The sequence below is a fragment of the Danio aesculapii genome, chromosome 22 (genome assembly GCF_903798145.1).
Source record: "Danio aesculapii chromosome 22, fDanAes4.1, whole genome shotgun sequence".
In the NCBI taxonomy this organism is placed as follows: Eukaryota; Metazoa; Chordata; class Actinopteri; order Cypriniformes; family Danionidae; genus Danio; species Danio aesculapii.
The window spans coordinates 3,043,641-3,068,880 of NC_079456.1; the positions used below are offsets into that span (position 1 = coordinate 3,043,641).

The window sequence follows — 25,240 nt, forward strand, 5'->3', positions numbered from 1 at the left end:
TTCAAGTTCTAATTGAGCCAGTCGGCACTACCTGTGTGGAGTTTGCATGTTCTCCCTGTGTTTGCGTAGGTTTTCTCCGGGGCCTCCGGTTTCCTCCCACATGTACATAAGTGAAAGATAGCAAAAGGGGGCACTCGAGAAACACCTGATCTCGTATCCCTCCTAATGCTCATTGACCAGGCGGGAACCTTGGGCTCATCTATCTCCGAGCTCAGGGTTCTCTCCAGGAACAGCATGCCAAACCTGCTAAAATAGTCAAGCATTATCTAAGTGTGAACTCTTGAATTGTCAAATTGCGATTTTTGGAGATTTTTTTTATTTTATTTATTTTTTGCTCAAAACTTTAGTTTTTTGCTTGCAAAACTCTCTTTTATTTTGCAATTATATACGGCTCTAGACTAACTCCATATGAAACAAAACTAAAAAGTCTTAGTAACAAAATCATTTTTTGCAGTGTGAGGTGCTCACGGTGACCTGAGTTCAATTCCCAGCTCAAGATCCCGTCTTTCCCCTCTGGTTCTGCTCCTCTCACTTTCCAGTCTGTAATCTCCACTGTCCTGACACTGACATATTGATGCAGAGAGAGTCTATTATTATTCGTTTGTTATGAATTTCTAAATCAACATTTTTTAATTATATTTTTGGTTTCACTTTATTACAGGATCTATTATGCCCCTGTTATGACCTATTATGTGTTTAGAGTAGGGGTCTCAAACTCCCGGCCTGCGGGCCAAACTGCCGAAACTGACATCAAAAATATAAGGAGATTCGGCCCACCAAAACATATATTTTTGAATCACTATCATTATTTTGCTGTTGTGCATATAGCGACTTGTGGTTTTGACCCCCACCTATTGGACGTTTAAAGTACTGCACTATATTAGACTGTATTTCAGTTTTACTTTCGTTTTTTCCTCAGTGCTTGGTTGAGAGTCACGCACATGCAGATTATTTCTGTGGCTGATTTAAACGTTAAATGTGCATAAGTGCTCTATTTCCACTAAAGCTCTATTCATTATAATCAGTATTTTGTTGAACAAACACTTTCTCATGCTTACACGTGATGCTCATGGTCTAACAAATATGCTCATTTTGCTTATATTCGATTCAAATGGTCTCATTTAATAGATTTTCCTCCTATTCGTATTGAGAGTTCGAAGAAAACTATGTACATTTTACTGCTAGATGAATTGAACATGTTAAAGTAAATGTGAATATATATATATATAAATGTACTTGATATCGAGAAGAATAATTACCAGTAAAGTCAGTGAAGTTGTTTCTGCTGTTCTTGCGCTCTCTGTTAAACTTTTGGTAAAGCAACAATTGGTTGGGATAGAATAATTATCTTTATTATCATCATTATTATGACTATTTAAATGTCAACATGCTAATTAAAACAGCCACAGATATATATCAGCAGATGTGTGAAGCAGTAAACGTGCTGATTTGCATTATCACTGGTGACAGCTAATGCTTGAAATATAGACGTCAGGTCTGTTGTCTTAAGATGCGACAATTACGTCACTTTTTTCTTGTGCTTGAATGTTAAATCTACGGTGGCCGAGAGAGCTTAACGCGCTGCAATTTAAGAAAGCACATGCAATTATAAAAAACACCGGCAAATAAAGAAACAATCTTCATCAATCTGACCCCAAAAACATGACAGACCCTGCTGATATACAGATGTGTTATTACGCCATTGTCATGAGAAATCAAGTCCCCCTATAGGACCCTGAGTGATCTGTTTTACTGAAGTTGTAATTGGTATAGTTAGTAGTGCCTAATTCATAATTCAATTCACTTCACCTTTATTAGTATAGCGCTTATACAATGTAGATTGTGTCAAAGCAGCTTCACATAAAAGGTCACAGTAAATAGGAACAGTCAGTTTGTAGTGTTTAAGTTCAGTTCAGTTTAGCTCAGTTCAGTGTGGTTTAATAATCACTACTGAGAGTCCAAACACTGAAGAGCAAATCCAACGATGCGCAGCTCTACAGATCCTGAACCATGCAAGCCAGTGGCGACAGCGGAGAGGGAAAAAAAACTTCACTAAAGGCGGAAGTGAAGAAAAAAAACCTTGAGAGAAACCAGGCTCAGTTGGGCACGACCATTTTAATTTCTCCGCTGGACAAACGTCTTGTGCAGAGCTGCAGTCTCAGTGGCGGAGGCTGGAAGCTGGCCTCATTGAAGACTCGTCTGTCTCTGGAGCGTCACAGGAATCAGTCTCATGTTCTCCACTCCTCCATGACCACCACAGTAGCTGCTCAGGATACGGCCTGGTCCAGGATTATGGAAACCTTGGGATCATCTCATCGCTGGTCTTGGATTGAATCAGAGACTCTGCATAGTCTGAGGGCCTCGGGAAGAGTATCCCCAGGTGGAAATGGAGAATAAAGAAAATTATTAGCGTAGCTGCTGTTCATAGTGTGTATAAACAGTACTGTTTATATACAGATAATAACACATAATATACATAATAACACATCCATGTCTCAGCAGGGTCCATCATGTTTTTGGGTCCCCTTGAAACATTTCCGCTGCGTTACGTGGATATTTGCAAGTGTTGTGACCGAATGCAGCGCGTTTCTTCAGTTGTTTGTGTTGTGGGGATTTGCAACACGTGTGCTGTCAAACTGTTGAAGATCGTTTCTTTATTTGCCTGTGTGTTTTGTAATTGCGTGTGTTTTTTTAAATTGCAGTGCGTTAAGCTCTCTCGGCCACCGTATATAACAGCCCTCCTATGAATTGGCACTCACTGAAATGGCCCCCCGCCAATTTGAGTTTGAGACCCCTGCTCGTGTGTCTTTGTGTGTGTTACAACCTCCTGGCTCAAGGAAGTAGCAACAAAACCAAATAAAGATCCAAACCAGAAATTCAAATCAACTTAAATATATTTAATCAAAAATTAAGTGAAATGATACATAAATATAAAGAAAAGAACACAACTCCAAAGGCTGAAGAGGGAAGGATGAACACCCGCAGTCCCGTTCTCTTGATCTTTATCCAAACGCACATCAGAGGTAACACTCCGCACCTGGTCCAAACGTAATCACGGCAAAACACCGCACCTGTTCGACACTCCAGAAGAATACCAGATCATGGAACACCTCCCTCTAGTGGACACTGGTTAACAGAACCTTACGACCGTCACAGTGTGTGTGTGTGTGTGTGTGTGTGTGTGTGGTTTCAGCTCAAAATACCACACAGATAATGTTGTATAACTCTCTGAAACTGACCCTTTTAAGGTTTTCTCCTAATTGCTAAGTTTTGGAGACTGTCGCTTTAAATTCACATGAGAGATTTCAAAAGAGGGCGGAGCTACGAATGCCTGTGTGTCAGCATAGTGGCAGATTCAAAAACAGGGCTAACATCCTATGCTACTGAGGGAGAGATGGTCACTAATGGGCGGGGCTTTGCCCCACTGACACCTACAAGGGAGAATGTCAATCAAAGTGTTTCTGCAGACTAGTGTGATTATATAAAATGATGGATATATTCACAGACTGTGTTTAAACCTCTTATAAATGTGAGTTTTGCATAATCTGTGCCCTGTAAAGTACATTTTAGAAGTGAAGATATTTGTTAATGATACTCTCCCTCTGCAGAAACCTAATTGGATTGTTTGCTATGTAGACTGGCTTTCATTTATAAGTCTCATTTGAATAAGGGGTTGTAAAATAATACCAAATACTTGGTTTTTAATTAGTCTACTATTCTTACATGTGTGTGTTAATGCTGGCAGCACGAGTGAACGACCCCATTGTTCTTTTAAAAGTAAAACTGTGGCAAATCATGATGTAACTGTAAAGTAATCAGTGTAATGCATTGACCTTAAAGAGTTTGACTTGTTTTAAATAAAGGTTTACCCCACTCCTCTCAGACAGAGATCAGTTTCATTCAGTATGGGCTTTTTTATTCAGATGGAGGTGGTTATATGGATCAGTTTTATTCTGACTCCACTTTAGATTTAAATGTATTTGTAATAAGCTTATTAATAAATTAAACAAGTTTGGGGCAGCACGGTGGCGTAGCAGGTAGCGCGCTCACCTCACAGCAAGAAGGTCACTAGTTCGTGCCACGGCTGGATTAGTTGGCATTTCTGTGTGGAGTCTGTCCTTTCTAATAAAGGCAAAAAGGCCAAAAATAAATCTTTAAAAAAAAGAGTTCACATATAAATCAAAGTCCTTTCTGAAGATCAAAAAGTAAGGGTGTTTCTTTGAAAATTTACATTTATTGATTTAAAATTTTGCCAAAAAAGCAATAAATTAATAATACATTTACAATGAGAAGGATCTACATTCAGCGAGTAACCAAAGAATATAACTTTTGGGGACGTTTTTGAGGTTGTTGATAGATCGGATTTGTCTGCGGCCGGAAGTTAATGATAATTATTTCTATTATTTATAAAACTTCTCATTTATTTTATTTTATTAATGTCTACCGCCACCCCAACCCTAAACCCAACCGTCACAGTAATGTAAAAACAGCAGTTGTACCGAGTATTATTTATGTTATCTATTAAATCACCCAATAAATTGTATTTTTTAACATATACCCCCACCCCAACCGTCACATTACTGTAAAAATATTAATCATTGTTATACACAGTGTCATAAAAACTGCTGCTAAATTAATGTGAGTATCGCACTTCCGGCCGGCCGCATATATATATATATATATATATATATATATATATATATATATATATATATATATATATATATATATATATTTTTTTTTTTTTTTTTTTTTTTTTTTTTCCCAGACGACTGATTTATTTATTTATTTATTTTATTTTATTTTATTATTATTTTTTTTTTATTGAAGCATATAACTGACAAGCATACAGGATTATATGAGAACATGTGTAACAGTAATACAAAACTTAGTGATGCAGAACACATACATTAAACAAAAAAATGACATATTTGAGGGGATCCATCTCATATTTAAATTATTAGATTGTACTGGGCTGGCCGCATATCCGATCTAGACTCTACTCGTTTTTGACGATCCGTTGTTCCCGCCTCGCCGTGATGACGTCGGCACTGACGCGTTCATTCAGCGTCGAGTCTTCAGAGCTGAGGTGAGTCGTTGACGCTTTTTCTCGTGTTTACACAACAATAAAACACACTTTACAGTTTATTAAAGCGACAATCTGCGACTAGTTTCTGCATTGAGTTCACCTCTATCTGTGTGTCTGCTGACCAAAACAATACAGCAGGCAGAGAGCAGCTCTGAGAGGAAAACAAGATCTTATTTTCAACGTAAGTTCTTTCATATTTTTTTTAACGTTTAGAGATGTATCCTCAGTATAAATGAGCTGATCTGCTGTTGATTCTGATTAGCTGTTTATAGTGTGACAGCTTATTAATATTATCAAAGCTGCTGAAATATTTTACTCGAGATCTTTTTAATTCATTCATTATACTGATGTATTCAGATCCATAACAGACTTGAGTAATCAACTGTTTTATTATCTACAAGCTTTGACTGTCATATTGATTTATTTAATAAATGAGTGTAAATTAAGCAAATCTTTTTATTTGTTTGAAGCCTTGCCACAATCAATAAAGCTCCACCTGCTTTGAAGCTATAAATACTGAAATATTCCCATCAGGAAGAAGTGAAAGTGAAAGACAGTGAGACGATGAGTGATCCAGAACCCTGCAGAATTAAACAGGAAGAGACTGAAGAACTAATAGGTTTGTGTTTATTCATTACTTTTCAATAATGAGGCTGAACAACAGTATATTTAATCACACACACACACACACACACACACACACACACACACACACATCTGGCCTCCCTTGATTTATATTCTATTTCATCATCATTAGCAGTAGCAAAACCCATCATCTGTTTTGCACTGATGTCAATGTCCATTTCCATTTAGAATTGCTAACATGGTTGTTGACATGAGCACAGTAATGCCAAACAAATGTCCAATAATAATAATAACAACAACAACATTTAAAGCTGAACGCAGTGTTGAGAGGGACATCACATGCAGGCTCACCACTGCCTGGTGACCTTATAATGACAAAGAACAATAATATGAGTGAAATATAAGAAGGTCGCTTGTTCAAGTCCCGGCTGAGTCAGTTGGCATTTCTGTGTGGAGTTTGCATGTTGTCCCCGTGTTGGTGTGGGTTTCCTCTGAGTGCTCCGGTTTCCCCTACAGTCCAAACACATGCGCTTTAGGTGAATTGATTAACTAAATTGGCTGTAGTTTGTGTGTGTGTATGGGTGTTTCCCAGAACTGGTTTGTGGCTGGAAGGGCATCCGCTGCATAAAACACATGCCAGATAAGTTGGTGGTTCATTCCTCTGTGGTGACCCCTGATAAATAAAAGGACTAAGCTGAAAGGAATATGAATACGCAAATTTTAGTTGTGCTTTGTTTTGTTGTGCGTGACCTCATTGACTCGTCACTTACTGTATAAATTACCCGACTGTGAATTATGTGAATGAAACCACTTAGAAACTGCAGCAGGAGTTGATTTTTCTTGTATTATAAAAGATTCAACACCTTTATTTGCACACCCACTCCTAAACGTATATTACAGTTTGCACACTTATATATGTAGATGGAATGCTAGTGAAATGCTCGCACTGTCAAGCCTTGCTACATCGCCGTCTGCTTTTAATAAACTGTTAAAAACTAGCCTCTTAAAATCTAACTTATTTACTTCAATTTCAGATGTGGTGGTGAAGGAGGAGAGTGAAGAACTGAGTGAAGATGAGGAGAAACATCATGTCAAAAGTGAAAGTGAAAGTCAATCACAGACTGATTTCATCTGCGCTGGTTTCATCTGCGCTCAGTGTGGAAAGAGTTTCAAGTACACATACACGCTCAAGATTCACATGAGGATCCACACCGGAGAGAAACCTTACCAGTGTTCACACTGCGAGAAGAGATTCAGCTATTCGGGACAACTGAAAACACACGAGAGGACTCACACCGGAGAGAAACCGCATCACTGCACTGATTGTGGGAAGAGTTTCACGGATTCATCTTCCTTACAAAAACACAGAAAAAGCAATCACAGTAAGTAGATCATCTACAGATCCAGCCATTTCAAGTTGTGTTACTCGGGGTCATTGTAGAGATAAATTATATAGATTTATATAGAATTGTGGAGATGTTTACACAATTATCAAATATGTAAGTATGATGCCCTTCCAGCCCTTCCATACACACCCATTTACACACACACTATGGTCAATTTTAGCATACCCAATTCCCCAATACCACGTGTCTTTGGACTTGTGGGGGAAACCGGAGCACCCGGAGGAAACCCACAGGAACATGGGGAGAACATGCAAACTCAGAAACGGCAACTGACCCAGCCAAGGCTCAAACCAGTGACCTTCTTGTTATGAGGCGAACATGCTAACAACTGCGCCACTGCATTGCCACCAGTAACTATTAAAGACAAATTTAATCTTAAATGGGATCAGAAATCACTGAAAAATTTATCAATTCAATTCAATTCACCTTTATTTGTATAGCGCTTTTACAATGTAGATTGTTTCAAAGCAGCTTCACATAAAAGGTCACAGTAAATAGGAACAGTGTAGTTCAGTTTGTAGTGTTTAAGTTCAGTTCAGTTGAGCTCAGTTCAGTGTGGTTTAATAATCACTACTGAGAGTCCAAACACTGAAGAGCAAATCCAACGATGTGCAGCACTACAGATCTTAAACCACACAAGCCAGTGGCGACAGCGGAGAGGGAAAAAACTTCACTAATGGCGAAAGTGAAGAAAAAAAACCTTGAGAGAAACCAGGCCCAGTTGGGCACGACCATTTTAATTTCTCCGCTGGCCAAACGTCTTGTGCAGAGCTGCAGTCTCAGCGGCGGAGGCTGGAAGCTGGCCTCAGCGAAGACTCGTCTGTCTCTGGAGCGTCACAGGAATCAGTCTCATGTTCTCCACTCCTCCATGACCATCACAGTAGCTGCTCAGGATACGGCCCGGTGCAGGATATGGAAACCTTGGGATCATCTCGTCGTTGGTCTTGGATCGAATCAGTGACTCTGCATAGTCTGAGGGCCTCGGAAGGAGTATCCCCAGGTGGAAATGGAGAATAAAGAGAATAATTAGCGTAGCTGCTGTTCATAGTGTATATAAACAAGGTGCAGAAACCTGAAATTTCAAAAGAAATTTCAACGTTAGCAAAAGTAAATTATGATCCTCTACTAATAAATATTAAAAATGATATAAACAGATGGAATGCTGTTTTTCCCCTGAGCTTTAGTCAAAGAATTGACGCAATAAGATTAAACATCCTTCCTCGATATCTTTATTTATTTCAAGCTCTCCCTGTAGAAATATCCCAAACACATTGGTCAGAATTGAACAAGACTCTTTCCATGTTCATTTGGCAATGGGAAAAACCGAGGATTAAATTAAAAACACTTGCAACAAGGTTCACAAAGTTCGTACTGCACAATTTTAACCCTAATTTTTGTTCTCCGAGAAGTTTGAGCAGAACTAATCCTTTAATGATGCCCATGATTATTGAATATCTGTTAATATTTACTTTTTTATTTCATGTTCAGATCTAATTGTGAAGGAGGGGGAGAGTGAAGAACTGAGCAAAGCCAAGAAGGTCAATCGAAGCGTTCAAGCAAAGGAGAAGCAACATTCATGCTCTGTGTGTGGAAAGAGTTATGCAAATAAACAAAGTTTAAAGCTACATGAGAGGACTCACACTGGAGAGAGACCGTACACATGTACTCAGTGTGGGAAGAGTTTCGGACAATTATCAAACCTTAATCAACACATGAAGATCCACACTGGAGAGAGACCGCACAAATGTGATCAATGCGGCAAAACATTCTTGAGGGCTTCAAAGTTGAAGGTTCATCTTAGAGTTCATACAAAGGAGAAGCCTTATTCATGCTCTGAGAGTTTTACAGATCAACATCATTTAAAAGCACATCAGCAGATCCAAACTGGTATGCGAGAGTTTGTTTGCGAGTGTGAGAGGACTTTTATTACAGCTACAGAATTGAAACGACACCAGAGGACTCACATTGGAGAGAAACCGTACAAGTGTTCACACTGCGACAAGAGATTCAATTATCCAGGACATCTGAAAGTACATGAGAGGATTCACACTGGAGAGAAACCGTACACGTGTGATCAGTGTGGGAATAGTTTCAGTCAATCATCACACCTTAATCAACACATGCTGATCCACACTGGAGAGAAACCGCACCAATGTGATCAATGCGGCAAAACATTTTTGAGGCCTTCAGAGCTGAGGAGCCATCTTAGGTTTCATACAACGGAGAAGCCTTATTCATGCTCTGAGTGTGGGAAGAGTTTTACACATCAGTCACATTTAAGAGCACATGAGAAGATCCACACCGGGCTGAGAGAGTATGTGTGCTTTGCATGCAAGAAGACTTTCATTAGAGCTGGAGACTTGAAAAGGCACCATGTGATTCACACTGGAGTGAAACCGTACAAGTGTTCACACTGCGACAAGAGATTCGGCCGTTTAGAATACCTGAAAGCACATGAGAGGACTCACACTGGAGAGAAACCGTACACGTGTACATAGTGTGGGAGGAGTTTCATAGAATTATCAGACCTTTTTAAACACATGAAGGTCCACAATTGAAAGAAACCACCCAATGGGACCAATGCGGCATTTCCTTTTTGAGTCATTCAGATCTGAAGATCCAACACAAGTCGGATGTCCAACTTCTAGCAGCGTCCTAGACCTTATTTTCAATTAAGAAGCAGGAAAACTCTTGATTTGAGTAGTCTGGAATACAGCATATAACTCCTCGCACACTTACTGTGAATACCGTGACTTACGGTACACTGCGCAATCGTTACTCTGCCTTGTTTTCTTCATCTGTACAAATCATGGCCTGATACATGAACATGTTAGGCCCAATCCCAATTCTACCCCTTAACCCTACCCCTAACCCCTACCCCTTGTTTTGCACGTTCACCTGAAGGGTGTGGGGTGTCCCAATTCTCTTTATCTTGAAGGCATGGGGCAGGGGTGTCCAAACTCTGTCCGGGAGGGCCGGTGTCCTGTATAGTTTAGTTCCAACTTCCTACAACACACCTGCCCTAAAGTTACTAGTATACCGTGTGCAGGTGTTGTAGTGCTTTCCCGTTTCTTAGGGGTAAAAAAATAGAATTGGGATTGGGCCTTGGTATCCCTCGCAATTGCAGTCTTTACATAATCCAGTGCGCCAGGGGTTTGTAACCATATTTGTAGCACAGACTGGTGTTTATATTGATAATGTTGTTACAGACCGGGGAGTTTGTTGGTTGGTAGGTGTCATCATTTATGCGTTTGCAACTAGTACACAAAAGTCCTTCATTCACAATCTATGTGTGAGGTGAAAGTGAGTCTCTTGTGTATTTTTGTGTGAATAATATATCCCCATAGCTGTCCAAATTAATGTCCTGTGAGTGTTTTATAATGGACACGCGCCCATACAGAAGGATCTCGCGAGGCTCAATGGTGTTTCTGCCATAGTATGGAAAATAAACTCGGAGCTGTTTACTGTTCCCATCGGTGATGAGCAATCTCCCAATAATATCCAGCTGCAAACTCAAGATAGACCCATTTCAACAGATTCAGGGTGTTTTACTGTATTTAACATTTGTCTGTAGATTTATGAATAGTAGATATTTAATAGTAGATATTCAGTCAGTCCAGTTTAAAGCAGAATCTGATCTTTTGCAATCTCCTTGTTGACCTGTGGTTCTCTTTGGATCAGTGTTTGTTAAAAAAATATCTGTCACGATCATCAGCGATCATAACTCCCAGATCGCTGGATCTCACACACAAACACACATGGACTACAATTCCTCCATTAATGGACTACATATTCAGTCATGCCACACACGTACTCACACCTGCTCCAAGTCTCTACTGATTACACTCGCACCACCTGAGCATTGTCAAAGACTGATTACAGACACTACTTAAACAGCACACATTCTCATTGCCGAGTCTTGTTTAACTGTAAAGTTACATTACAACGCGTTTCCCTTAGCCCTTGTTTACATTTCTCATTGTCTGCCGCCTGTCCGACCTCTTGCCTGTATTTGACCACGGTTCTGGATTGCCTTTATACATCTGTTTGCACCTGTGTTGACCATTGATTCCCTGACTTCGAATAAACCTGCAAGTGGATCCTAAACTTCAGTTGTCTCTGTCGCTCCCCGTGTTAAGCTGCGTTCACACTGGGCTTTTCCTCCCATAGACTTCCATTCATACGCACGCGAATGCGTCAGACCGGAAACGCAGGGTCATGCGTCAAATTTCGCCGGTTGCTGGGGTGCAAAGTTCAAGCTTGGTGAACTCTGACCTGCGAAATCGCATCACTTGGCTGCGTGAGACCATCGAGGATCAAAACATGACCTCTCTGGACAGAAATTTAAAACATGGAGCAATCGCTTGCTTTTTTAAAATGTCAAATAAGCTTGTTTAATCCCGCCCCTTTTCGCAGCGCCTCACGACAAAATTTCGCACACACAAAGCCCAATGTGACCGCAGCTTTACTCTATCTCTCTCTCTCTCTCTCTCTCTCTCTCTCTCTCTCTCTCTATATATATATATATATATATATATATATATATAACATACACAGGTCCAAAGAACATGCATAGATTCAGTGTGTGAATATATATATACACCGGGTTTGACAATAACTTTTTTGATCACCAGCCACTATGGCTAGTAGTTTTTCAACATTACTAGCCAATCATCATTTTCACTATTCTTCACAATTCTGTGTCATGTTCACATGTAGGATATCTACATCCATTCCATATCACCAGTTAACTATACATAAATGGAGAGTTAATCTCGTTTTAAAGCAATTGCAAAGGGTGATAATTAAACCATATTAAAAACAACTGTGAGCAAGAGAGCAGGTGAACAGTACCGTGTGCGATAATGAAAGGATGATCACGCGCATGATCACAGTTAACGTTTAACCCATTAATAATCTGTTCAAAGAATGGTTAAAACCAGAGGCTAGCAACCGGGGGGGGGGGGGGGGGGGTATGTCCCCCTCACTTTTTGAGACAGACCATTTAGAAACGGGTGATTAGGAATGTAAACTTTTGGATTTCATACAGCTGTCCAAACCCCCCACCCCCCACACACATACACTATTAAAATGTCCACTACACCCCTGGTTAAAACGAAAGCAGCAACCACTGTTGCGTATAAATCTGTAGCTCTTAAAAGAAGCAGGACTGTGGGTGCACGAGCATCACTTATTGTCCAGTTTATTTCAAAGAGAACTGATTGCACCAGTTGCGTTTCCAGGCACGGTTGCTTCGTACAAGGTAACAGGAGCACGCCTGTGTCTCACCGTGCGCGTGATCACTTTAACAGTTTTAAACAGTATTTTTACAGTTAGTCGTGCTGCTTCTCAATTCTGAGATCATTTGCACGCATATGCACAAGTGATCATAAATTATAACTCTAATCTTTAGTGACTACCCAGCACTGGCAATTTAAAAATTACTTTCAACCAGCCAAAGTGGCTAGTGAGAGCGCTTGTCTACCCCGCCATAGTTGAAATCTACCCGAAATCTACTATTTGGCAGGTATTAATGTCAAGCCCTGAATAAAAGTATGTATATATAGTTTTAATATTGAATTACATTTCATACTAACATTTTAGAGAATGTCAGACAGGTGGGCCTATAAAGATTTGGTGAAAGAAGTGGGCCTCGAAGTGTAAAAGGTTGAGAATCTCTGTAGTAAAGCATACAAGTAACTACTGTTAGAATATTTCAGCAGTTGGTACATACTTTGATGTTTGATCCAGACCAGCATTAAAACCAGCAAGACCAGCATTTAAACATACCTTATCAGCATATACAGTTTTTTTTTCAACAGGTTTACTTTACTAGGAATAATCACATTCATTATATCAGGAATTTATACATTAAAATGTCACATTTTCACTAGTAGCAATTCAGTTATCTCAATTATTACTCAATTATCGATATCGACAATAAAATTGTTTATTTCAAGAATTCATATCCTGAGAATGAATAAATGCTAAAACAGCTTGCCATATATCAACAGTTGGCGCGGTTTTTTTACGATCGTCCAATGGGCTCGCTTCAGCTTGATGACGTCAGCGCTGACGCGTTCATTCAGCGTCGAGTCTTCAGAGATGAGGTGAGTCGTTGACGCTTTTTCTCGTGTTTACACAACAATAAAACACACTTTACAGTTTATTAAAGCGACAATCTGCGACTAGTTTCTGCATTGAGTTCACCTCTATCTGTGTGTCTGCTGACCAAAACAATACAGCAGGCAGAGAGGAGCTCTGAGAGGACAATATGAGTGAATTTGTGTTTTTCTGTGTATCTTAAGTGTGTCCCTTCTTTATCTTCTGGATTAATAATGTCGCATAGTGTAATCTGTAAATGTAAATTGGATTTAGTGCTGCAGATATATGATGTTTGTCACTGACAACATGATTTGTGGTGCTCATAATATCTAACTTAATGAATATAGTAAATAGTGTTAACGTAACTTACTAAAAGTAACTGTTTGTTACTTTACATACTATGTGTATTTGGTAGCAAATACGTGGTAAATGGTTATAAGGTATTTAAACTGTAGGCCTATATAGATTTCTGAAAATTAAAACAGTTGGTAAACAAGATTAATTTATGCTGCAAACACTCAGTATAAAGTGCTGCTAAAATCCTCTTTATTTCATGTCAACAATTCCTCTTTTCACCTCATTATATTGATGTCTTCAGATCTATAAATGTTAATTGTGTTAGTTTAAACAGACCTGAGGAAATTACGTATTTACCTGTTGTATTGTCTACAAGATAAAACTATCATAATATAATTTATTTAATCAATCAGTGTAAATTAAGCAGTTTTGTCTGTTTCTTCTTTTGCAGCTCGTCTTCCTTCATTTCAGCTGTAAATACTGGAATATTCCCATCAGTCTACAAGTGAAGACGAGCATCAGACCATCAGGAAGAAGAGAAATCTGCAAAGACAGAGTTTATTGAAGGACAGTGAGAAGATGAGTGATCCAGAATCCTGCAGAATTAAAGAGGAAGAGACTGAAGAACTCATAGGTTTGTGTTTATTCATTACTCTTTAATAATGAGGGTGAAGAACAGTAAGGTTGTAAAATGGTAAGCAGTTCATCTGTCTTTTTCTTATTATTTTTTATTGTTTACGATTTGTGTTTAAAATGTAATTCATCCTCAATTTTCCTTCAAGTATTAATTTTTGCCATATATATTTACATGTATATTATATAGTGTTCGGTAAGTTACACAAAGTAATAGATTGCAAATTAGCGCTTGCACTAATTATTGATCTAGATTTTTTAAAATTGACTGAAAAATATGATTTACACTGTTTTATTAACGTTCTTTTAAAAATTATTTTAAGTCTTTTGAGATTTGCTGACACAAAGCCCTGTCACAATATATTCCTAAACAGATCCAGCACTTTTATCACATTGAAGTTTATAAGCACTCATGTTGTGTGTATCAGACGGTTCACAATATCACAGCTGAAGTTCAGCTAGAATTGTTTTGCAGCATTAATAACCAATTATAGCCTAGTTCTCATTTATTGATCAGGTTTTGTTTATTTTTTTAAGATTTACTTCACATATATTCTCCTGAACACATTTTATGTACACATTTATTTTAGTCAGAATTGCTTAAACTGTCGAGCCCTGCTAGAGCACCATCTGCTGTTAGCAAAACTAGCCTCTTAAAATTGTACTTATTTACTTAATTTTCAGATCTGATGGTAGCGGTGAAGACTGAAGAACTGAGTGAAGATGAGGAGAAACATCATGTCAGAAGTGAAGGAAAAACCCAGTCAGAGACTGAACATAGTTTTTTAATGGAACCAACAGCCGTAAATGGTTTCACCTGTACTCTGTGTGGAAAGTTTTTCAGGCGTAAATGTGATCTCACTCGTCACATGATGGTCCACACCGGAGAGAAACCTTACAAGTGTTCATACTGCGACAAGGGATTCAATGATTCCGGATACGTGAAAGCACACGAGAGGATGCACACTGGAAATACACCATTTAACTGCACTGAATGTGGGAAGAGATACATACAATCATCTGCTCTGCGAATACACCGCAATAAATATCACCGTAAGTAGATCATCTAAAGATCCGCACCTTCCAGGTTGTAATATTTAGGATCATTGTGCAGTTGATAAAATATATTGTGTTTATGTAAAATCCATAAAGTCACAAAGACTAATGCCTCATTTCCACTGAGCAGTTCAGTACAGTTCGGTATGGGTCACCCTGATCAGCTTGGGTTTTCACTGCCAACAGTATCTACTCTATAGGTGTGGTGTACGGCAGACATTTACAGTCATCGTCATTCTTTCATGAAGAACATGCACGCTGTTCACACATTGCACAATTTGTGAACTCAAGTTTATTATTTCAAATGTAAACAATGGCTCCATAAACAACAATAAAGGACACACAGCAGATCCTCTTCTTCTTGGCTTGTGGCTGTTTGTCACTAGAAGACAAGCGTTGTTTAAGCTGAGGATGACTGTGGTTCATTGTTGCGCACCGTCATTGTATTATTATAGTGTCTTATTCAGACTGAATTAAAACTTGTTGCAAACCAGTCTAGCTCCACCCTTTAGTATCGTACTATTGTGCTAGATAGCCTTGTCAAAGGGTACCAAAAACTGGCACTTCAGACAGTGGAAACTGATATAAATGTGTACCGTACTGCACTGAATCACACTGTACCGCTCGGTGAAAACAGGCTATAAAATATCAATATCAAAGAGACAAATTTAATACCATTTTATAGTGTACTTCAGGGGTTTTCAAACTTTTATGACACAAGCCCCTAAAGTTTGTCCAATTTCACTCGCACCCCTCCCTCTAGCCAAAATTATAATGTATGTGTAAACATCATTCACAAATTACTTGCTGCGTTTAAAATGCGTAGCATTACATTGAGACATAAATACCTTACCTGATTCAGTGTGATGGCGGAGCCTGTTTCTTTGAGGACAACATGCCAATCTGTGCTTGGATTTCTGACACGACTAATCGTAAATCATCTTCCACTGTCTAAAAGCGTGAGCCATAGCATACTTGCTTTTGATGTACGTACAGTACATACAGAAAATGCTGCTTTGCAAAGCAAAGTTCGCAGAGACCTGACGGTGTGGTTGAGGCGAACATTGAGTATGTTTACATGGGCAACAATACTTTAATACGATTTAGACAATACTCTGATTGAGAGTCACAGATTTTTGATGACCTTAAAGCTTTGGTCACACTGGGCTTTGTGTGTGCGAAATTTTGTCGTGCGGCGCTGCGAAAAGGGGCGGGATTAAACAAGATGATTAGACATTAAAAAAAGCGAGCGATTGCTCCATGTTTTAAATTTCTGTTCAGAGAGATCATATTTTGATCCTCGATTGGTCTCACGCAGTCAAGTGATGCGATTTTGCAGGTCAGAGTTCACCAAGCTTGAACTTTGCACCGAAGCGACATACGAAACTTGACGCATGACCCTGCGTTTCCGGTCTGACGCATTCTCGTGCTTATGAATGGAAGTCTATGGGAGGAAAAGCCCAGTGTGACCGCAGCTTTATCCGACTAAAGTCAGAACTGAACTAAACAGAAATGGAATTAAGACATGTGGAGTATGCAGATATTAGTGGCATCATTGAAGTAAACACCACACTCAAACTATTACCATCATGTAGGACTTTTCGCCATATTTTGTGACAAGATCCACATACGCGGCTGTCAGTAAAGGACCGCACACACACGCATCACAAAATGCGGAAGTTTTTTCTTTCAATTCGACGTGCGGTATCAATAATTTGTGTCTAATACCCCAGTTTGTCATGGGGGCTTGAATGAAATGTTCATGAGTGAAAGTGGAACTGTCGAACTGCACTTAAAGTCGACTGTAGGAAACATGAAGAGCCTGGTGATGCAACATTCAAAAAGCACTTCACGTATTTATATTATTGTCTTATTCAGATTAAGGAAATTAACTATTACTGATGTCCATGTAAACGTAGTCAGTAGTCCTCAAAGTAAGTGGGCATCCTGCTGATTTGATTCAGACGTGCACTTTTTCGTCAGGCTCACCAGTTTGACTTTCATTCATTCACCGTCATTAGTTTTAAAAAGCACCTGCTCCATTTTATTTGTATACATTTTACTGGAACGCATTAACTCTACAAGTGCCTGATAGTTAGCTGTGGAGCTAACGTTAATCATATTATTCCCTCTAGTGAACGCATAAAAATCGGCATCATAATTTACTCGAGTGAACGCCCTAATGTCTTGCACCCTCCTTAATAGACTGATTTCACCCGGCCGCCATTTTTAAAAGCGAAATCGAGGCTGCGGTGGGAAGAAACCCGAAAGTATCGTTGGGAGTAACAAAGGAACGTTGTGTACCTGGCTGTATATCTTATCAGTGAAGAGAAAGTGACACAAATTTATCATTTCACTGCCTTTCGAGTGACCCGAAGGTCCGTTCTGAATGAATGGTGGAAATAAAAGGGATATCAGAGCTCATTTTCAAGTTAAGGGAAATGGCACTAGTTAGCTAATCTTTTATTTCCCAAACACACGTTTTAGATGCCATTTATCAAACTCGAGTTAATGAACTGATTCTTTCACTATATTAGACTCGTCACGATACTGAATTAAAAGAAAAAACGTCAATTTCCCGTGGACATTAAAGCACTGTTGAGGGCGTTCTTAAAGCAGCGCTGATTTGCCATTGTTTCACATGCGCGACAGGAATGACTGTGGTTGGCCGAGAAGGTCATCAGTTCACCCTCCGCTGTTTACCGAGTACAAACACAGACGAGCGATCTGCTTGACTCGACTGATCTTCACGGCTGCTTCGCACTACAGTCTGTGTATCTGTGTTTGCACTGGGTGAAGAGCGGTAAACTGATGAGCACTGGTGAATACTATGGTAAATCAGTGCTGTTTATGAACGCACTCAGCGGCGCTTAAATGTTAGCAGGAAATGGACGGTTTTATAACTTCAGTACCGGGACAACACTAGTCAACACGAGGGGGTGCTACAGAGGACTGCAGTGTTTTATCACTCACCGGGTTACATAGGCTGAAGCAGGAAAGCGTCCCCATGGTGCTTAACTGCTGCCATGAACTGAAGCCTAGGAGGACACTTAAGCATATTAACGTTACTCTTACAGAGATTGTGATGTTGTTTGATGCTAAATTGCTTTTAATTGTTTAAATTAAACTTACTGAATGATATTAAAGTGATGTTTACACCATATCTGTATTTTGAAATCGCAGCAACAGCTGGAGGTTTGTAGTCCACAGCATGTTACTGCAATGTTTACAGTGCTGGTCCTATACTTCTGGGTTTCTTCCCACCACAGCCTCACTTTGGTTCTTTAAAATGGCAGCCGCGTGAAATAAGCGTATAGATGTTGGCGCTCGCCTGGTGGGGCACGCCCTACAGTTAGAAAACCCCTGGTGTTTATAGGAATGTGTCATTCATTCCTTTTGATTTATATTTATATTTATATTTATATATATATATATATATATATATATATATATATATATATATATATATATATATATATATATATATATATATATATATATATATATATATATATAATTATTATTTATTGTTTAAACAATCACATATCCCAATTTTAGTTCTTGCAACACATTAAAAAAATGTTGGACCAGTAAAGCATTTAGCACTTTGTAATGTTGCAATTCCTTTTCACAACGCTTAAAAGAGGGACTGACGACACCAACTGGTGAAGTGTTTCAGGTGTAATTTTGTCCCATTCTTCCTGCAAACAAGTTTTAAGGTGGGAAATGTCTTCATTTTTGCATTTTGCTCTTCAAAATGTGCCACGCATTCTCTATTGGAGACAGGTCAGGACTGCAGGCAGGCCAGTCAAGTACCTGTGTTGGGGAACTCATCACACTGTTGAGCCCTGTTAGAGTGCTAACTGCTGTCAGCAAACTGCTACAAACTAGCGTCTTAAAATATAATTAATTTACTTTGTTTTCAGATGTGATGGCGAAGGAGGAGGAGAGTGAAGATGAGGAGAAACATCATGTCAAAAGTGAAGGAAAAGATAGTTTTGCATTTGAAACAACAGCTGTAAAAGGTGTCACCTGCACTCAGTGTGGAAAAAGTTTCAGGCATAAAGGCAATCTCAAGAATCACATGAGGATCCACACGGGAGAGAAACCACACAAATATGATCAATGCAGCAAAACACTTCTGAGGCCTTCAGACCTGAAGAACCATCTTGGAGTTCACACAAACGAGAAGCCTTACTCATGCTCTGAGTGTGGAAAGAGTTTTAGATATCGGTCGAATTTAAGAGCCCATGAGAGGATCCACGCTGGTGTTAAAGAGCATGAGTGCTTTGAGTGTGGGAGATGTTTTATTAGAGCTCGAGACATGAAACAACACCAGAGGATCCACACTGGAGAGAAACCTTACCCGTGTTCACACTGTGACAAGAGATTCAGTCTGTTACAAAACCTGAAATCACATCAGAGGATTCACACTGGAGAGAAACCGTACACGTACTCTGTGTGGTAAGAGACAATCATCACACCTTCGTCAACACATGCTGATCCACACTGCAGAGAAAACACACGAATGTGATCAGTTCAGCAAAACATTTTTGAAGGCTTCACTCCTGAAGAGACGTCTTATGGTGTGTTCACACCAGATGTGGATAAAGCAACAAGTGTGAGTGACTTATGTTAAGTCAATGCAAAGACACAAATAGACATCCTGCGGTGCAAATTCATTTGAAAGAGGCTGTGTGAATTAAGTGTTCGTTCGAGTTAAGCTGCAGTCACACTGGGCTTTGTGTGTGTGAAATTCTGTCGTACGGCGCTGCGAAAAGGGGCGGGATTAAACAAGATGATTAGACATTAAAAAAAGCGGGCGATCGGTCCATGTTTTAAATTTATGTCCAGAGAGGTCCTGTTTAACTTAACGCATGACCCTGCGTTTCCGGTCTGACGAATTCGCGTGCGTATGAATGGAAGTCTGTGGGAGGAAAAGCCCAGTGTGACCGCAGCTTTAGAAAATCGGAACTTTGGCAAATATTCACACCACATTAGCCAATCAGGAGCTTGCTCTAGTGGTGTGATTATCATGTAGTTCGGGGGTGTCCAAACTCAGTCCTGGAGAGCCGGTGTCCTGCAGATTTTGGCTCCAACTTGCCTCAACACACCAGCATGGTTGTTTCAAGGAAGCCTAATAAGAGCTTGATTAGCTTGCCCAGGTGTGTCTGATTGAGGTTATAACTAAATTTTGCAGGACACCAGCCCTCCAGGACCAAGTTTGGGCACCCCTGACGTAGCACCTGCAGTTGGTGTCCAGGGGGAAAATCCTTTTGCTCATCAAAATGGGTTTGACTCTGTATAAAGGACAGCTGAAAGCTTTCATCATTCCAGTTTCTGGAAGATGGAAGGTACAGTTTCATTATATAATACTCAGAGCTGTGTGCAACTCCAGTTGTGTTAGTTTTTTGGTATTTATCTTCAGAAGGCAACTATATCATGTTGTTATCAACAATCTAATGTGGTAATAAGACAATAACTGTACTGTGCATTTACACAGTGGCCATATTCATCTATGTAAACACACTAAAGCAACATTAACAATATAGCAGACACTGTAAAAAACTCATTCTCAGCCACTAGACTTTTCTGACAGAGGATTCGAGTGACAGAGTGTTGTGGGAATGCTGTACAGGAGTTATTATTATGGATAGCCAAATTTAGCTGGGGTTTTTTTTTTTTTGTAAACAGCATGACGGTAAAACGCGGTTATGAATATATGAAAACATGTGGTTGTTTGTTGGAAAAGTTCGTAATAATGACAAAAATACTAATTTGTGCATCTCCTGACTTCCGGCTGCAGCTATCCTGCCGTGGCTGGTGTATTCTGGAAAATTTTCTTACCCCTTGCTTTCGAGTGTGGTGCTAAAAAAAATCTCAGTTTGAAGGGGTATCTAGCCCTTCCCCTTAACCCTACGCCTTCAAGCTAAAGAGAATTAGGACACGAGTTCACATGAAGGGGTAGGGGTGTCCAAATTCTCTTTAGCTTGAAGGAGTAGGGATAAGAGGAGGGTCTTCCTCTTATCCCAAAGCCTTGTTAAACAGTCAATTTATAAATAAACAGTGAATTTATCTAAATGCTAACTTTGTTTTTTTTTTTTTTGGCCATCTTTGTTGTGTCAAGAGGAATTTAATGTTGATTTAATCTGATTGTAAGAAATTCTTCCTGCTATTATTTCAGTTTATATAAGGCTCATATAGTTGGGCCATAAGGTAAACAAAGTGTTGTAAGTAAAAAGGTAAATTTAAATTTAGTCAGTCCAACAGTTGCTGGTAGTCAAAGACTTACATTGCCGATTAATTAATTGCCTTTTAATTTCATGATTTTCTTAAAAATGACAAGCTTAAGATTGTTAATGGCTGGTGGTTCATTAAATAAGCATTTTCTCAAATTAAAAATGTACAGGACACCAAGCAACCCCCCTCCCTCCCGTACTATCCCCTTTGAATTATTTTTTACAATTCGACCACTGCTAGTGCTCACATTCATTATATCAAATATTAACATTGGCACTTTTTTTATACATTAAAATTTTACATTTTCACTGGTGGCTATTCAGTTATCAACAACGTAATGATTGATATCGACAATAAAAGTTTTAAGAATTCATACTCTTCGTACTTTATTAACAACAAATACAGAATTATACAGTAATGTACAAAAATACATGCCAAAGTGTATAAAAAACATTCAGTAATTAAGAATCTTATATAAATACGTCATATTTGCTTATTTATTAACAATATTCTCCAAACTTGTGCAGTAGTCCTTAGTCTCCTGAAGGAAATGAACAAAATTTAGCTTTGATCCAGTCCATTTTTTATGTATATGAAACTTTCCCATAATAATAAAAGTTAGAAAGGTACTTTTTTTTTTATATATATATTGACATAATAAATGCAAATATCAACATTTTACTTAAATACAATATTTGTTTTCCTTCTAAGAAAATTTTCAACATCCATCCAGAAAATATATACACAATCACAAATCATATGGACAATACATTCCTTTTCCATGCAACAAAGATCACAGGAATAATCAATATCCAAATTAAATCTCTAAAACCTCTTTAGCTGGATATGTACAATGTAAAACTTTAAATACAACTTCTTTTACTTTGTTATTTTTACAATATATTTCATAAGAACGCCAAGCTTTATTCCAATTTATATTCATGAATACAATACTTCCATTTTACATTATTATATATAACTGTATCACCTGTTATAATATTTCTAATATATTTATTAGCATAACTATGTTTATTAATATCAAAATCTCCTAAAAAACAGGTTTTCTTTAACATATTTCCCTTCTAAAGATTTATTTCCATACTCTCTTATAAAATGAAGAAGCTGCTGAGATATGGCATCCAATAAATTCCTTTGGAGTAACTTGAAAACCAAATTTATCTAAAAATTCACTGTAAGATAATAAATTACCATTTAAATTTAGAAGTTGTCTAACTAATATAATATTCATACCATTTTTTGGAAGAAGAGAGATTTATTTTTATATTGAATACGTCTATTATTACAAATAATATACTTATTTTGGGGAAAATTTGTGCTTGAATACCAGCATCCAGGCCAATAGAGCTTGTTTGTGAACTTTAGCTAATTTCACTGGAAGTTTGTCAATTCTTTAATCAAGAGTCAAGTATTCATATTCTATTTCTATTCATTTTCTTATTAACTTAAGTAACAGGGAATGCATAAAACATTGAATTGTGCTAACATTGTGTGACCTGAATACAAATTATACATATTCATTGTTCATCTAGTAACAATGATATGAAGGATAGGGAAAAATAGATGAAAATAGATGAAAAATGGAAGAAAATAGATGAAAGAAAAACAATTACTTAAAGAAAACTGAATAAAAATAAATATATATCAGAAAAAATAAAACATAAATATCTCAAACTATACTTAAATTATTAGGAATCTTACATAGGCGTACCAAAGGGATCTGATAAATTAAATGTAATGATTATAATGATAATATTTATTTTGGCAGCTTTCTTATTTTGCGATAGGCAGACAGTTTCATCAACAGCGTGTTTTTACGATCCTCCAATGCGCTCGCTTCGACGTGATGACGTCAGCGCCGAGGCGTTCATTCAGCGTCGAGTCTTCAGAGCTGAGGTGAGTCGTTGACGCTTTTTCTCGTGTTTACACAACAATAAAAGCACACTTTACAGTTTATATATCTTTATTAAAGCGGGATTAAACACCGGAGGTGCCCTTCGAAGCAATATATCGCTTTTTCCGGTTTTGCTAGCGGTCGCAGAAACGTGGCAGCCTCAGGATATCGGATGACGTCCCCAGTGTAAACTTTGCCAAAATTTGGACAAAAGACTGTTCGCTCGGTGAATGTGTAAATCCTAGACCAAACAAAACAGCATTTAAACGCTTGTAATATGCAGAATTTCTGCAGAACATTTGTCTTACACAAAGCGTTTGCTATGTAACGTTAGGTTACAGTGAGCCAACAACATTGGATATGCTAATTCCATCCATTTGTTAGCAAGATTAACTATTTAACATCCAGCAGGATTCGTTTCATGTTGGTAGTTGTCCGTAAACTGTGCCAACCCTCTCCTTCCTTTGTATGCCGTGTCCGATGTAGTGGACGGTGAGGTAGCTAAAGGCAAACTGCTATCGGTCGAACAGACGAGGAGCCCCGTAAACTACAGGTTGATTAATGCTCGTAAGGTTTGCTCAAGTTTGTAAACATACTTTATCTACTACTCGCTGAAAATATAAATGTATTTGTTGTGGTGTTAAGACATACAGTCATACACTACGGACAATTTAGCTTAGCCAATTCATGTCTTTGGATTTGTGGGTGAAACCGGAGCACCCGGAGGAAACCCACACCAACACATGGAGCCAGCCGGGACTCGAACCCACTAACCATTACATTTTCTGATTTTAAAGTTGCAAATGTCTTCAAAACAGTCAGTCTGTAGCGAATAGGGTGTGTTTACAGATCTTCAGGTTAAAGTTCCAGTTCATTTTGTTCATCTGCTTTGAATGTTTTTAATTATTTTTTAAAGAACTATATTCCAATACAAAAAATATAGATGCCAGGGGGTAATTATAAATAACATACAAATGTTTAAAGTGTACATATGTGATAATTAATTAAATACGTTATAGGGTTCACAAATTTTTAAGTGAGTAGGGCTTTCTCGTTTACAGAGTCTGGTACTGGTAATATACAAGCATATTTGTAGTCATCAATACCTTAAAATTTGGTTTCTTATTAGTAAACTTACATTTATGGATGTAAAATTTTGTTGACATTCATTAATTTCCGTTTAGCGTAGTCCATTATTTATCAGGGGTCGCCACAGGGAATCCACCGCCAACTTATCCAGCAAATGTTTTACGCAGTGGATGCTCTTCCAGTTGCAACCCGCTCTTCCAGCTGCAATCCGCTCTTCCAGCTGCAATCCATGACTGGGAAACATCCATACACACTAATTTACACCCATACACTGCAGACAATTCATCTTACCCAATTTACCTTTAGCGCATGTCTTTGGACTTGTGGGTGAAACCGGAGCACCCGGAGGAAACCCACACCAACACAGGGAGCCTGCCTGGACTCGAACCCACTAACCCTTCCTTACATTTTCTGATTTTAAAGTTGCAAATGTCTTCAAAACAGTCAGTCTGTAGCGAATAGGGTGTGTTTACAGATCTTCAGGTTAAAGTTCCAGTTCATTTTGTTCATCTGCTTTGAATGTTTTTAATTATTTAAAAAAAAACTATTTTCCAATACAAAAAAATATAGATGCCAGGGGGTAATTATGAATAAAATACAAATGTTTAAAGTGTACATGTGAAATATTTAAATAAATACGTTATAGGGTTCACATATTTTTTTAAGTGAGTAGGGCTTTTTTGTTTACAGAGTCTCTGATACTGGTAATATACAAGCATATTTTTAGTCATCAATACCTTAAAATTTGGCTTCTTATTGGTAAACTTACATTTATGGATGTAAAATTTTGTTGACATTCATTAATTTCCGTAGTCCATTATTTATCAG

At 38.4% G+C, this 25,240-nt stretch overlaps 2 protein-coding genes across 3 annotated transcripts in view; both read left to right on the plus strand.

Annotated features, from left to right (window-relative positions):
* Positions 1 to 5,095: 5,095 nt before the first annotated feature.
* LOC130215593 (zinc finger protein 501-like) lies at positions 5,096 to 11,187 on the plus strand. Its single transcript, XM_056447437.1, has 4 exons — positions 5,096 to 5,270; positions 5,560 to 5,708; positions 6,709 to 7,056; positions 8,569 to 11,187. Exons 2-4 carry the CDS (start codon positions 5,654 to 5,656, stop codon positions 9,576 to 9,578), a joined length of 1,413 nt encoding a protein of 470 aa, XP_056303412.1. The 5' UTR covers positions 5,096 to 5,270; positions 5,560 to 5,653; the 3' UTR covers positions 9,579 to 11,187.
* A 2,700-nt stretch (positions 11,188 to 13,887) lies between these two features.
* The window catches only part of LOC130215590 (gastrula zinc finger protein XlCGF7.1-like), a 108,411-nt gene continuing 97,058 nt past the window's right edge, over positions 13,888 to 25,240 (plus strand). For both annotated transcript variants that reach the window (XM_056447433.1, XM_056447434.1), the window contains exon 1: positions 13,888 to 14,116. In XM_056447433.1, the coding sequence (XP_056303408.1) occupies positions 14,062 to 14,116 (55 nt within the window). In that variant the 5' untranslated portion in view covers positions 13,888 to 14,061. The remainder of the gene's footprint in view (positions 14,117 to 25,240) is intronic.

Excerpts from the sequence above, each read along its gene's own strand:
- LOC130215593 (XM_056447437.1), top strand. The coding sequence starts at position 5,654 with ATGAGTGATCCAGAACCCTGCAGAATTAAACAGGAAGAGACTGAAGAA. Across the intron at positions 5,709-6,708 it reads AGAGACTGAAGAACTAATAG|ATGTGGTGGTGAAGGAGGAG; the intron begins GTTTGTGTTTAT and ends CTTCAATTTCAG. Across the intron at positions 7,057-8,568 it reads ACACAGAAAAAGCAATCACA|ATCTAATTGTGAAGGAGGGG; the intron begins GTAAGTAGATCA and ends TTTCATGTTCAG.